Below are 15,862 nucleotides of genomic sequence, written 5' to 3' on the forward strand. Positions count from 1 at the left end.
TTATTAATATGGTACCTAACCTTCCACGGAATTGGAATAAAATATGGATAATTAAAAAATGTCAACTATCCCATTTCAAACTTTTGTAATACAACATGATATTTTATCATGTTGAATGAAATGGGAATGACCAAATATTCTCAAATCAAAGATATATCTATTGTGGACATTGTCTTTTTATATTGAAATGAACTAAGGTTGAAACAGGAACACAATGTCAAATTCTTTTTTTATAATCAAAGACTTCCATGGAAAATTCCACCATAGCATATCTCAAAGATTAGTCAAATTCCATTATCTTTATAGGCTTTTAACAATCCAAGAAATTGACATTAATAATCCCAAACACAATATTCTGCAACTTTACATTATTATTTTTATCGTAATTGAAAAGGAATACAAACTTAGTCAAACAGAAAATAAATCACGAAAGCTGAATAATACAAATATTCAGTGAAATCCTTGGCATGTTATTTCTTTGCAGCTTCAACATGGTGGCATGTCGGATGGAGGAGGCAGCATTTGAGCTTCTGGGTGTTTACCATTTTTCACTATGAACGCAGTTTCCATGCCCCAAGTCAGATGGCGTTCTATATGGCAGTGCATGAACCACACTCCTGCAACAGAGAAAATATACCAACGTTACACCTAACTTAATTGTAATATTAAGAAAAATTATTTCATTGGTATGCAGGTTGGTAGTTTCAAGGGTTTTTTTCTTTAATAAAGGACGTGAGTGCTTGCAATATACCAGGGTTGGATGCCTTGAATCTGATTGCAACCCAACCATTCAAAGGAACAGAGATGGTATTCTGAAGGGGAGGATCCACCAGATTATAGCGCAAAGGGTCCCTATTTCCATCGAAATTCCCAAATCCCCATCCAACAACATAGAAACTGTATCCATGGAGATACATGGGGTGGTGTGTCTCTGCAAGCACGGCTGTCCCTTGAAGAATAATCTCCACTGTGGAGTTATACTCGAGCACCCTTACTTCTGTCCCGCTGCTCGGCAACTGATAGGTTAATGGAAGATAATCATATGTAAAATCGAACACCAGTGGTGGAAAGCTAGGAAAGTTATTTCCATATACACCACTGATGTTATAATAGTAAGCTTCTAGTATGGCAATTGTAGGCGAATGAAAGCTTATGTTGTTTATACTTGAGGAGAATCGCGTCCCATTGGGCCCTGCACATGAATCATTGACGCATGGGTACGAGTTCATAGAAAGAGTGTAAAACAGGTTAGTGCTCATGCTCAATGGGACATTGCAAGGATGTTCCGCATCTGCTAAGCTTTGAAGGCCGGCCATGACCTGAACCGATGCATTTGTGTCATTGTATGCAGGAAGATCAGGTGAGAAGGGAGGTGAAGATGGTGTGTAGTATCCCCTGTACTGTACAATAGCTGTGGTGGTTGTGTTATCATAAAAGTCTCGATATTTTGGGGCAACAAAATAAGTTATAGCCGTCATGTAATAGTGATTCGGGTGTTGGTTAGCTTCTAGTAAGACATCGTAGGTTTGGCCAGGAAATATTGTGATATAATCTCGTGTCAATGGTTTCGTGTAGCTACCATCTGTTCCAACCACTGTCATTTTATGCTTGGCTATGGCGAAGAAGAGAGCCTCGTGCAAGGCAGCATTGATTATGCAAAGTAGATAGGTCTTTCCATGATCCATCGTTAGCTTGAATGTGCCTGCAATTAGAAAGGGAAAGTTGTATACTTATGACTAGCTAAAAGAAAAAGAAAAAGTTTCCATGAGAATCCACCAATTATGAAGTGATTCATTGATTAAGGGTGTAAATTTGGCTCCATAGTTTAAAATTATATTTGGACTAGCCTTTTCTGATGTGTTAAATCATGGCTCTACCATCCTCATAGCTATATTCCTCTTTCTTAGCATTAACCTTTAAATATGTTGATGTTAATAAGAAAAAGTAGCATGGTCAACATATAAGAAAATGAAATAGTGTACAATTTTAAAATGGGAAGTTAAACTTTGTACCTGATTTTGAGCATGGATATAGATCACCGGGTTGTCCATTTATCAATAAAGCATCAGAGGAGTTGGGGTCACCTCCGGTTGCAAGCCCTTCATCTCGAACCGCATTCACATCACTCTTCCACCATTCTCCTGCATGTCAACAACTCCAATAATTTTAGATCTTGCTTTGCTGGTTAAATCATAATATGTAAATTAACCTTTAAAAATAACAACACTTATACCTAATATGATGGGGACTTCTGCATTAGGTTTGTGAAAAGGATACTTGGTTCCATTCTTGGGATAGATGATTATAGCTCTATGAACAGTAGCTCTGAGACACACACAGGACCTACCAGTGAATGGTGACGTTTTCTTTTCCCCTGTTATAAACATCGACAATGATCGTGTCTCCTTTCATAGCATATATAGTTGGTCCCGGAAATTGTCCATTTACTGTTAAAATGTTCTTGGCACTACAAAGCCTTGTATATGAAGCTTCCCTCACCTGCAACCAATTAAAAGTTAACCATGCAACCTCATCCCAAAAGAAATATTACATGCATGAATAGTTCCATCAATCCATTCATGTAAGTGTATAACCAATTAGAAATTGATGGCATGCATGAACGACTCAACGACACCCATAGCATGCATGCATGAACGACTCAATGACACCTATAGCATGCATGAACAACTCAACGACACTAGGGTAAGAGGTCACACAGTAGAAAATAAGAGCCATACTACTCCCTAAATCTCATGATTAGAACGTGGTGTTAAGGCCAGAATCATATATAATATTTACCACAAAAGTAAGCCGACGGGTTGAAGCTTGGCAATGGATGCCACCACCAAAAACTAGAAACGCTAAAATTTGCAAGAGGAAAACCTTCATGATCAGCCACATTTTCCTTGGAATAAAAGCCTTTTCTCTTGTCCTAAACACAACTCCTTTAATTCTCTTACTACTTTTGATTTATTTCTTTCATATAGGCATGGTAATTCTCTCGGGATACAATACTTCCTCTCCACGTGTCAATATAAGAGGAAGTAATTTGAATGTGTATTGGTTTTCAATGTTCTTTCAGGACTTCAATGAGCAGGACCACTTCAAAATAATTAATTATGATATTTCTTACGAGTTACCTACACTTTACCTTAGAATAAATTTAAAATATTCTTTCACAAGTCTTTTATTGATTATTTCAACAAATGTTAATTAATTAAATAAATGTACCCTTATCAAAATTAGTCATGAAAACTGTTTTTCATTGACAACTACTTTTAAGAACTATTTTAAAATTATTTTTTAAGAATTATTTTTATAAACATTATTTAACCAACCCTTATTATTAATTTTACTTGTTTTCGAGTTACTTAAGATAATTAATAGTGCAGAACCCATGACTTTGGTGGTTGGTGGCAGAGTTGTTTTCGTATTACTTTATACAATTAGTCATGTCATTGCTTTCGTCTGAATGGGACAAAGTTGTTTCCCAATTTTTTTTACCTGAGATTTGAGATTGTAAAAGACAAGATGATAAGCTAATTTGGTATTTCAGAATTTTCCACAAAAAAACACAAAAATACATTTTGTAAAAAGTTGAAAATAGGATACTAACAACCCTTGTAGTATCTTTTTTTCTCAACAAAAAGCAGTTTAATAATAATAATAATAAATAATTGTAGATTTTAAAAAAATATTTTTCAAAACAAATGCAATCCATAATTTATTTCTTCGAATGGTATGCATATCTTGATTAAATAAATAAATTATGGAAATGCATATATTTTTAACTTATTTATATATAGAAAAAATAATGAATAAATTTTAAGACGTGTAAAAATTTGATCAAGCTAATTTAAACTTTTTTTTTTCACTTTCTTTCTCCTATTCTTTTTTTCTCACATTACCTTTTTAAACTTTCGAAATAAATTCCCTCCTTTTTGTGGAGTTTTAATACAAATAACACCTTTATTAGTTAGACTTACATTATATCACTACCCTCACCAAAGGTAATGTAGTCAACAAGTTCCCTTGTTGACTAGGTCCACTAATAACTAGAGTTTCAAAACCAATATAATAAAGTAAACGATAAAATTCACTTACATACAAATAAACAAATCATATGATATTCCCAATTTATTTTATAAACTAAGGAACAAATCATAACATTTTTAGCAAAATATTATTTGATCCACTTTAGGGATTTAAACATTTTGATAGTTTAAAAATAGATGAAAACAAATAAGGAATTAGAAAATGGTTTACCGTATCATTAACCCCTACCTTGAAGATATCATTCAAAATCACGAAAGATTTAGTCTACTCCTAATATAAATATAAATAAAAAATAATTATCAAAGACTAATTATCTAAATTAATGGCTTCCTAAATTTTTTGTAAAACTTATTTTAATTCCAAACCCTCTTCTAAAAATCTATATTTTTTAATTAAATTTTTTATCAACCATATTATTATTATCATTTTTGCTTCGCATAATTATATCAATAGGTTTTGTTTAATTATTAATGTTAATATTCTTTATTTTTTTCATGGTAAGTAGAATAATTATTTATTAATTTACTACTATTTTTACTTATCTCCTACCCACAACCCAAGTCTTATTATTAGTTTATTATTTCTTTGCCACAACCACTTTCCTCATTTCCTCAACTCTTCTTCCTATTAATATCATGGTTAAAGAAAGAGAAAATAATTTAATAAATAAATCAGAACTTACCTTAAATTTCATAATGAATCAAATTTAAAAAGTTTCTTCTTTCTAACCCTTCAAACCAAACTTCTCTAAAGGCCTTTCTATTGTTTCTTTTTCCCTTCTATTTTATCTTTTCAGTATTTAATAATGCGGAAAAATCAAAATGATATAAAGTTTGAATTACCCAAGATCTGAAAAAATAGTTGTTTCACCATTTAATTCTTTATCCCAAGTCATGAATGAAACCACACTAAAATTGAGAATCACTTTATTTCACAGTATAAAGCATTTCACCTTCTTTTTCAAATAACTTTTCTTTTCGAGTTCTTTCGGTCTTTATTTTCCATAGAAAAGTTTATTAGGGTGATTTTTTGGGCAATTTCTAGTAGTTCCAACCCCTAGAAATTGTTCCACCTTTGATATTTTATTTGGTTAGGTCGGGTTGGGTCACCTCGACTTGGGAACCCACCCAACTCCAACAATATTTAAGTATTTAATAAAGTAAATGATTGAATTACTATGAACAAGTATAATGATCAAAATAAAAATTTTACTCTTTTTTGTTTTAATATAAAATCCAACCTCTAATTGAACAAATCATTTACCATTTAAAAATATTCTTAATATCTTCATTTTCTTTTTGTGTTTTTGAAAGTTCATTTTTATTTTAACTAGATCAAATAATATTTGTATAATAATGCCTTTAACATACATTTTTTTATGAGTAACACCAAATAAACATCTCAACAAATATTATATAAGATGATCATTAATTTCACTATCTTCATTTTATTTATGTTATTCTTCTTTATCCAGTGGGTTTAATTATGTGTTGTAAAATGAACAAGGACCTCTATAGTTATAATCTCACCTAAAAAGTTGGAGAAGTTATCTCTACATTTATGGTTCATGCATGAAATAAATTGTTTTTGTACTTCCATCATCAAAGATGCATGTATGTCTAAGAATGGCAAAAAAATCTGGTGTTCTTGTATTGAACATTTTTAAGCTTTCCTAAGTCAAACGGATTAATTTAAAATTGTTGGAAAGTTTGAAGTTTGAAATTTGAATTATTCAGATATTTGTTGATTTGAATAAGTCATCGAAGACTATTAAGATTAGAAGTTAATTTATTTGTTTTTAAATCTTATGAGATTAGGAGTTATTTATTCAAATAAGGATTGAATATCCACCAGGTTGTTGGGATAAGAATTCTAGTTTCCTTATTTTTAAGGATTTTTGAATTCTAGAGTCAACCTATAAATCTTGTTGTATTTTGTATTAAAAATAATAATAAGATTTTTGTGCTTTCTGTTTTTTTTTTTCTACTTCGGCTTCAAAAATAATTATTTTTTGAGCTTAAGAGGTTCAAACACCTATTCACCCTCTCTAGATGTTACCTAAACTAGATCAACTAACTTTTAATGAGGAAAACTCAAATCATAGAATTTGCTCTTTCAGCCAATGCAACTAGGCTTAGACAAATTGAAGAGTAAATATCCTTTCAAATCAACCAACTAACCTTTCATCCATGGAGACCTTCTCCAATTTAAAGATCATGAAAACCTCTCAAAGCATTTCTAAAGAAAAATAAGAGCATTGTGTCACGGACTTAGTCTTCTTCGAGTGTTTTGGAACTCACTTGTTTTGGTTGGTTAGGTTCTTGGGTGGTACCTTGGCCAAATGAGGCCTTAACCTCTTTATAGGCACCTTAGGAAGTCTCTAGAACCTTGAAGGGTTCCTTACAAATCAAAAATAATCTAGAAGCTCCTATACTAGTCTATGTACAAGATGACTTTGGAAGATTCTAGAACACCCCACACTTTTCCAGTGATCTCCTAGCCAAGTGTAGATATGTGTGGATATCTCTAGCATTTTCTAGAAGCTTCCACACTCTTCTACCTTGTAGGCAAGTGTAGATGTCTCTAGGGGTGTCTACAAGCTTCCTACCTCCTATATAAGCCCATGAGGAGGGTCATTTGAAGCATCTTGTGACAATTGGCTCACCCTAAGGGTTCCTTGGAGAGGCTTTGATCTTAATCTTCTCTATGAGTTGTTGAAAGGATCTTTAACAACTGGGATTGGATTGGATGGAGCACTTATATGAACTAAAATGATAAATATTATAACTACTCAAAAGACATTTTCACAGAATTGCCAACCTGCAGATCATTTTTAGTTGACCAATTCTTAAAACATTAGTCACATCCATGGCCAAAATTAAGTGAAGGCAAAGCACAGATAGAAGAGGATCATCAGGACGCTCTCCTTAGCTCTACCAAGCTAGCTAACAACCTTGAACAGAATATTGCTCGAGCAGTCCATGGCTACTATTAAAAGGAAAAACCTATAAAAAAATATGAAGAACAAGAAGCATAAAAAGAAAATATAGGCTAAAATAAAATGGTTCCATTTGGGAATCAACTGCTACGCAATATATGACTAAATTCTCAGCTAGATTCTTATGAGTTCTAACCCCCAAAAGCATCAAATGCAGCAGAAAACCTTGCAAAAGAGAAACCAGTAAGACAATAACAATATGATAGTTTCATCTCTACCTTTCAAGTTTGAGCATCTAGTGCTGATGCATCCTCTCAATGTAGAAGAGGCTTGCTTCATTATATCAGTATTGTAAAAAGAAGAGGTGTAAGCTCACCATAATCTTTAATAGTGAAGAAATTTGAATTCTCATCGGTAGTGCTGCACTGAAATTTTGGTTGATTGTCTTCTTTCTCATCTTGTTTATATAGTAGATGAACCCCACACTTCTTCACCCCATAAGATGGGCCATAGACTTGGAATGAAGCCTGAATTTGACTCAGTTTATTTAGCCAATTGGCGTGGCCAATCCCAATTCGAGAAATTGGTTGATACCCAAGCCACATGTGATCTGATTTAATGAATCTGTGCCCTTCATCTGAAGAATTCTGGTGTTCTGGATTGATGGGAGCAAAAAGGTGACCAGTTTTACCTTAGAGTCAAATTCAAATGACAAAATATATTACCAGGGCAATCATGGACAGCACCCTTAACTACAACAATCGCGCACACAGCCAATCCCATCAACCTAGCATACACCAATTTGGAGGCAGATGTACCATTACTGTGAAGCCTATACTCTGTTGGCTGAACCACTAACGAATTCAACTTCCAGGAACAAAAGTGCTGGATTCAATATGTGGAGTATATGGCACCATCTGGGTCATGAAAATCAATGTCAAGTTATATGGAAATAATGTAGGAGCAGTGCTCAAAGGAGTATAAGAATTATTCCATAGGATTTAATTTATTTACTTTTACAATATGATCAAGAGAGAGAGGAGAGAAACCTGGATTGGGAATTGAAATCTTGGTAACTTATTTGCCAGACTTTGCATTTCCCTTAATGTAGCTGCCACAAAGTTGCTGCTTTCATTCTCAGACAGTGAAGCAATTAGAAAATGTGAATCGGAGGCCCCCACATTCCTTGGATCTGTAGACACTTGATGGACACAAAATGTTTTCCGTAACTGTGCAATCATGGGCATCTATTTCTTCTATACTTGATGGAAGCTCTGGTAATGATTGAAGCCTCTTGCAATAACCCAACCTAAGGCCTTTGAGCTGTGAAAGTTGATTGAGGCTTGCAGGTAGAGTAACAAAATTGTTTCTGCTCAGATCTAAATATTCCAACGAGCACAGAGAACTAAAGTCATTGGGAATTGCTCCTTCCAATATGTTGCAATCACTTAGATTTAACTTTCTTAGGGATCTTAAACCAAAGAAAGAATGCAGTTGAAAACCCCTAGAGCGTCCAATTTCTGCGGGCAACAACTGGAAAGAGGGGAGTGAATTCCTTGGCTTGGATTCTAGTCCTTTACATCCCTCAAATCATAATACTTCAAGGTTTTCCAAAAGAGAAATAGTTGTCTTACCTATGCCACCCATGCCCCAAATTCCTACACTTCGAACACTATCCAATCCAATACACAATGGTGAATCCATTGCCTTTATACGGGAATCCATTCCAACCAGCCCTTCAGCATAGCACGAGGATGTACCAATCAATTTATTAGATATATCTGTGACAAGTTCCTCAATAAGTATAGATTCATGCTTGCAAATTTTGAGGAAAAAAACTAATCATTTAATGAATTCAAGGATCCATTAAAAAGACAAAAGAGATATTAGATAAATCATCAGTGATTTAGTCTTGGTTTTTGTAACTTAAAAGTCATATGGCAAGCTTATATCTCAGATTTTTTCCAGTGTAAGTGTGTGTGTGTGTGTGTGTGTGAGAGAGAGAGAGAGAGAGAGAGAACTGTATTGCTATCTAGACAGACAGACAATCAAACTAGATTATAATAGCAAGCATCTGCCGCACTTCCTAGTAGTCTGCATGAGGAACTTCTCAGAAGTGGTCAGGATAGAAATACTAGAAAAGCCAGTGGATGCATGTTTAAGACTGCAGTAGCATTGATTGATAGTAGGATTACTAATTCCAAGTTAAGCATATTGGCAGGCAAAAATTCTCTTCCAAATGGTTGAAAAAATTAGGGATTACCATCCAAAAGGTTTTAAAAGCATGACTATCCAACGGGGTTGGGGGACACTACTTAGGCATGGAAGAGAGAATGCCAAGAGGTCATTGGAAATGAAGAAAAAGCATTAATCCAAGGTCAACTTACCAATGGAATAAAGCACACTAAGGGTAAATATGCTCAAGATAAGGTAAAAGGTTTTACAGTGTAATCATAACATTCTTGCTCAATGTGATAAGGACCGACCAATGTGTAGCTTCAAACACCTTCAGCAGAAAGGAGGGAAAGGGTCATTCATATTATGGTCAAGTGGGTTGAAATCACAATTCAATGAGGGTTGAGAAAAGTTTGATGTGTTGGTGGATTGGATCCAAGTTATTCCATCTTCATAATTTTGATCAGAGTCATGGAGAGATTTCCTTGCATATGTGAGATCAAGTTCATCTAAACATCATTCAGTCACAGGCAGCAAAATACAACTTAATCCATACATGGGTTTAAGTCAAATCATCTTGGATCCATCTCTCTATTGATCATCCTATGATTTCCAATTTATATGGCTATGCAAGCTTTAAAGTTTCAGCATCATTACATCATACACCTAAAAGGCAAAGGAAAAAAAATTGCAGTTAAAAATACCTATCTCGAGAATCCCATCCAGAAATATTGGCAGCTTCTGTCAAAGCCACTCTCCACTTGATCACTTTCTCCATCTGCTCCTTATAAACCTCTTCATGCTTAGCAAATGCTTGTGCAAAACTCCCTGTCTGTTTCCTCACATGAGCGGGATCCATATTGTAGAAGACTGGTAAAGCTGCATGTCCCATCGCCTTGGTGCAGTCAATAATCTTGACAAGTTCCTCCAGACACCATGTTGAAGAAGCATAGTTTTCAGAGAAAGCGATGACGGAGAATCTGGACTCTTCGATGGCTTTTACAAGTGCTGGAGAGATCTCTTGCCCTCTACTGAGCTGGTCATCCATGAAAGTCTTGACTCCTCTTTAACACAGAGCTCTATGAAGATGGTCAGTAAAGCTTTTGCGGGTGTCTTCCCCACTGAAACTCAGGAACACGTCGTACTTCCATTGATGCGTAGAAGATGAAGATGAAGAAGTTTCTTGTGATTTTCTTGTGAGCTGCCATCGAAAAGGCCAGCTTCTGATAACTTACAAAATAAGTTTGTTTGGGCCGCTTAGCTTTATAGTTAGGAAAGTCTTCACATCCAACTTTTTATGTAGTTTTACCTTTTTTTTCTCAAATTTTTGCCACCTGTCGCTTGGACTTTGGAGGGAAGTTTTCCAAGTACGAAAACTTGTCATCGATACCTTAATCAAACCCAAACTTTAATACAATGTTCTCAAAATAGGTTTTAATGGTCGGGTCATTGAACCACAATCGTAAATATATAATATATATTTTATTAAAATTAAAAATAATTTTAAAAATTGAAAATATATAAAATTGAAAATTAATAACATTCATTTCTTATTTTATTAAACAAAAAATCTAGAACATTTAAATATAAAAATATATTGAAAATGAAAGAAAAATTATATTATATTATTTTATATATGTGTTCACTTATATTATTTTTTGAAATAATATATATAATTTATTTTTTGTTTTTATAATTTTTAACATTAACAAGAGAATAATTGAGTGGTGCAACCATTCTACCTTGCACTTGTTCGTCCAAGTTTATTTTTCTTTAAATCAGCCACTACAATGATGAAATAAAAAGAAATAAGAAAGAGTGTTATAAGCCTCATTCATTCATTATAATGCGTGTGTCCCATTTTGCAAAATCAAAAAGTGGGTGTTGAATGTTGGGTTACGAGTGATAGGTAGTCTAACCCATTTTGCCAAAAAAGAAAAGGACATTGGTTCAAACAGTTCAAAATTGGTCTAATAAATATACCCTTTAAAAGGAGAAATCAGACCGGAAATGTCGCTTGGTTGTTGGATCAATTAGACCAATTTATTTGGTTCAATTTTCAAAAAATATTGCTTTAACATGTATGATAATCAAAACATAGAACAAAAAATTATTTACCAAGAAATGAGATTATTATAAAATGTAATCTATTTTACTGATATGATAACTCGTAACTAGATGAAACTTTGACCGGCAAAGAAAACAAAAAAGACCTTAAGGAATTAGAAAATATTATCTTTCATATTAAACTTATCTTTTTGTAAAAGCTCTCTACAATTAACTATATGTTTTTATAAAGCGTTATTTAGGCTATGTTATATTCTTGGAAATAAAAAAAAAAGTAAGAAAAATAAAAAAGAAATAAAATTAAAAAATTATTTTTGCATTAATATAAATTAAATAATTTAAAATACCTAAGTTTTTCAAAATTTTTAATCATGGTAGTGGGCCTTTGATCAACCAAAGATAGCCCATCCATCATCGGCCAAAGTGAAGCACAACACCCTTATAATGGTGATGTCACATAGCAATTCATTATTCATTATTTTGTTTTCCCTTTCAATGTGGATTTTCTTAAAGCTATTAAAAAAACACACAATATCAAGATTTGAGCGTGGGTCTTTCATAATATCTTTTATATACTAATAATTGTAAATTAATTACAATAAAATTATTATAAATAAGTTAATTTTAATTATCTTATCATGTCTCTTATATAGTGATTAAATATAGGGCAAATATAAATTTATAAATAAAATTATTAACAATTTCAAATAAAAAATATAAATATATATCAATTTTTTATATATATATTCTTCAATATATCTAAACTTAATGCATTATCATTTTTGTATTAATGTTTCCCAATTCGGTATATTATTGTCTAATATTACAAATTTATTATACATTTATCAATTTTTCTTAAAACAATTTCAATATATACATTATTATATATATATATATACATACATACATACATATATATATATATATATATATATATATATATATATATATATATATATAAGAATTTTCATTGATATTTCTTTATATACCTATAAACTCCAACTAATGACATATCGGTAAAAATCATTATTTTCATTCTTACTTAATATAAGAAAGAAAATTATTCAAATGGTGTGTAAATTAATGTGACCTCCTGCTGAGAATGACAACGACAACCATGAGTCATAGTTAGTGCACGTGTGTGGTAAATTAACTTAGTGTTTGATAAAATAATTATTTATCATCATTTAAAATTAAAAAAATTAATTTAAATATTAAATCAAAATAATTAACTTATTCTAAATACTAAATTCTTTTATTCTTTGTGTTCATATTTGGTGATAATCATGCTTTATTTTTAGAATTCTCTTTTTTTTAGTCAATATTTTGTAGTTATTTTGTAGTTTCACAATAGTACTTTTTAATATAAATGTTTAGCAAGCTTAAGTTTATGAAGAAAAAATATTAAGAAAAATTAATGAGTTTAAATATATCAATATAATAACTTTAAAAATATTAAGTTGATTTTACCAAAATTAAAGTAAAAATAATTCTTCTTAAAATTAATTTCAATAATTAAGTAATAAGGATTAAATTTCGTCATACACTCTCTTAATTAATAAATGACATAACTTCTTTCAACAACTTCTTCATTCTACTTTTGAAAAAATAAATTAAATTAAAATTAAAAAATAACGTCATATTTATTTATTTATGTCTAAAATTTAAATATACTTGAATTTGACTTAAATCCAAATATAGCTTAATATCATTAAGTGTTTAGACTATTTTTTTTATTAGTGTTTAAATATTATTAACCGTTAAATTGTTTATTTTTATTAATATCAAAATATGTGAAGTGTTAAATTTATTTATTTTTGGTTAAAAAATTTATAAAACTAATTATTATATTTCTTCTTATTTTAATTTGAAAAGTTATAATTTAACAAAATAGTAATATCATTAACACATCTAAAAATATTATAATACATTATCAAAGTAAAAATTTTATAATGATAAGTATGTAATTAGTAAATTATATTATTGTACAATCCATTGTTTCATGTCATATATTATAGCATAACTATGCATACCCATCAGTGCATAGACATATATCTTTTGATAATCTATCATGAATGTCTCGTTGACTCTAAGTGAAGTATGTAGCTATTATAGTATAAAGATGGTGTAGGAAGAGGCTCCAAGTTTACTAGTTCACACTCAACCATAGCAATAGGGAATATATTGCACATTATTTCCATATGAAAGAAAGGTAGAAAAGACCTTAGAAATGGAACTTTTAGATAACACCTAAGGGTGGCAATGAGATGAGTCTAAGAAGGATCACTTCAATCTCAATCTTGTGTCATTTATTTATATTAAATGGGGTGAGATAAGACAAAATCATATTCGAACCTGTCTTGAACTTGGTCCGAGGGCAAGAAGGGTCTCTAAAAAAATCAGTTTCATTGTCATTCTTAGGTATGCATCTATACCAATGAAAGTTTTTATATCTATTAAAAAATTCAATGTTCTCGATATTAATTAACTTCACCAAACTACATACACTTAATATCCATGAAAAAGTGTCAAAATTCTCAACCAATCAATGACATAAACTACAATCAAGTTTAGAACATCATAACCCTAAAATACCTCCAAACCCCATTTCTTGTAGGACCCCCTTCTAATTAGGTTGCAAATGTTGAAGTACTTTATACACTTAATTAGACGAACAACAAGTGTCAAGATAAGACTGCAAGCCATACAAATACATATGCATATAAATTTAAAATTGAAAGAAAATATTATCAAAATTTAAATTTCAATTTTTTTTACCTTTTCATACATTTTTTGAGCTTGTACCTTTTTGTTTTACATATTCATTGGAACATTTTTTTTACTTCCCCAAGAACTTTTTTTTTCTAGGACTAAAAACCTTTTTCCTTATTCGACTTGGGATATCCTATACACCCACAACCTGACTTAGTAATTTTAAAATTAATTAGTTAAAAAGAATGAAATAATCCCAAAATTTGTAAATATAACAAGATTGTGTTTTTGCTTGAAAAGTAACCCATTTTGACATATTCGCTATTTCAATTATTTACATTTAAATTTATATATATATAAAAAAAGTTATGACATTTTTGTCAAAAGGAGGACAAAAAAAAAATGAAAAGTTAAATTTCCAGATTTAGATTTTTAATGAATATTTTAATCAAATAACCCTTAGTTTTAAATCACATAATGTTTCTTCTTTATTTTTCTTTAATCCCTTTTATTTATTTATTTTATCATACACAACCTATTAAATTTTAAAATTTTAATAATTTCTTGTAGTGCATGCCTACGTGCTTATCACATGAGCTTCTCCATCTATGCTAACTACAAATCCATTTGATAATTTCTTGTAATGTCTACATGCTTATCACATGGACCTTTTCATTTATATTAATAGGGTCCATTTGGTATTTCAAAATAGTTAAAGGGGCTTTACTTAAGAAAAGCTTAGAGATCAGTTAGAAACAATGTTTTTAGAACCCAAGTAGTTATTGAATAAAAAAAAAGTTACTAATTCACGGTTTAGTGGTTAAACCGATGTTTGAACCGTAGTCAAATTGATGACATCATAAATATATAAATTATATATTAAAAATAAATTATAAAATTATAAAACTTATTTTTCATCTTTGATATTACCAAACTTAAATCATGAATAAATATAAATGTATTAATATTTTAAATTTTATAAATAAAATTTGTGTAACATTCATATGTAAAGAAATATATTTAAATAGAATAAAAAAAATTATTCATAATTTATATAACTTATATTATATTATTTAGTTATATTAAAAAAATTTAAATAATTATATTAATTTAGGTTTAGTTTGCATTTTTTAAATTATAATCATTAATAACAAAGTGGTGATAGCCTAAACATGATCTAAAGGTCTATGGTTCAAACCCTCAGTTCCTCATTGTTTTCCTGGTCTCGTTAGGTGGGCTAGGCTTGGTATGTGAAGGGCTAACCTTCTACCCATGATCCAACCTTTTAGTTGATGAACAAAAAAGGCTAACCTAGAACTGATAGACCATGGTTCAAAGTTGTGGTCGCAATCACTAACTTGGAGGTCTTGAGGCATATTAGTCTTGATAAAAATTATAAAATTATAAAATATTATAATAAATATTAAAAACAAATAAATATAATTAAATAAACTTAAAAATTAATAAAATAAAATATTATAAAAATTAAAATTGTTCAATAAATTTTTAATATTGAAATTGAAAACAAAAACTCTTTAATTACCAAACTCAAATTAAAAAATAAAATAAAATGTGATTATTTTTACCACACATTGGTATTTAAAAATTGAAACAATAAAATAACATATATTATTGATACTAGAATTTAAAACAACAAATATATTGTTGATAATGGCATTTAAAACAATAAAATAGTGCATTAGACCTGCATTCAAATCTTCAATTCTCAAACATGACCAACCCACCCATGACTAGAGAGAGAGAAGAGAACCCTAGCAAAAGTAGATAGCTTCCTTTGCAACCCACACCCACTCCCATGCCGACGTCGGCGACACTATGGAGATGAAGTAGAGAGATAAGAGATCAACACCCAAGATTGTCGCTAATGAAGGAGGAGGGGTCCATGAAGATGTT

The 15,862-nt window shown here is 30.9% G+C and overlaps 2 protein-coding genes across 2 annotated transcripts; both read right to left on the bottom strand.

The window, feature by feature from the left end:
- Window positions 1-468: 468 nt before the first annotated feature.
- Window positions 469-1,685, bottom strand: LOC117905592 (laccase-14-like). The gene is made up of 2 exons (XM_034818483.1): window positions 752-1,685; window positions 469-617 (listed from the first exon to the last, which is right to left on the bottom strand). Exons 1-2 carry the CDS (start codon window positions 1,683-1,685, stop codon window positions 487-489), a joined length of 1,065 nt encoding a protein of 354 aa, XP_034674374.1. The 3' UTR covers window positions 469-486.
- Window positions 1,686-2,343: 658 nt separating this feature from the next.
- On the bottom strand, window positions 2,344-10,217 carry LOC117905593. The gene is made up of 6 exons (XM_034818484.1): window positions 9,874-10,217; window positions 8,629-8,666; window positions 8,085-8,186; window positions 7,720-7,848; window positions 7,474-7,649; window positions 2,344-2,499 (listed from the first exon to the last, which is right to left on the bottom strand). The coding sequence occupies exons 1-6, from the start codon at window positions 10,215-10,217 to the stop codon at window positions 2,344-2,346; spliced, it is 945 nt and encodes a 314-aa protein (XP_034674375.1).
- Window positions 10,218-15,862: the final 5,645 nt, after the last annotated feature.

The sequence above is a fragment of the Vitis riparia genome, chromosome 18 (genome assembly GCF_004353265.1).
Source record: "Vitis riparia cultivar Riparia Gloire de Montpellier isolate 1030 chromosome 18, EGFV_Vit.rip_1.0, whole genome shotgun sequence".
NCBI classification, from domain to species: Eukaryota; Viridiplantae; Streptophyta; class Magnoliopsida; order Vitales; family Vitaceae; genus Vitis; species Vitis riparia.

Coding starts and splice junctions, on each gene's coding strand:
- LOC117905592 (XM_034818483.1), bottom strand. CDS start 1,685: ATGGATCATGGAAAGACCTATCTACTTTGCATAATCAATGCTGCCTTG. Junction 618..751: donor ATTCAAGGCATCCAACCCTG/GTATATTGCAAG, acceptor TCTCTGTTGCAG/GAGTGTGGTTCATGCACTGC.
- LOC117905593 (XM_034818484.1), bottom strand. CDS start 10,217: ATGGATGACCAGCTCAGTAGAGGGCAAGAGATCTCTCCAGCACTTGTA. Junction 8,667..9,873: donor GGATGGGATTCTCGAGATAG/GTATTTTTAACT, acceptor TGGATTGGATAG/TGTTCGAAGTGTAGGAATTT. Junction 8,187..8,628: donor TTGGGGCATGGGTGGCATAG/GTAAGACAACTA, acceptor AAGTGTCTACAG/ATCCAAGGAATGTGGGGGCC.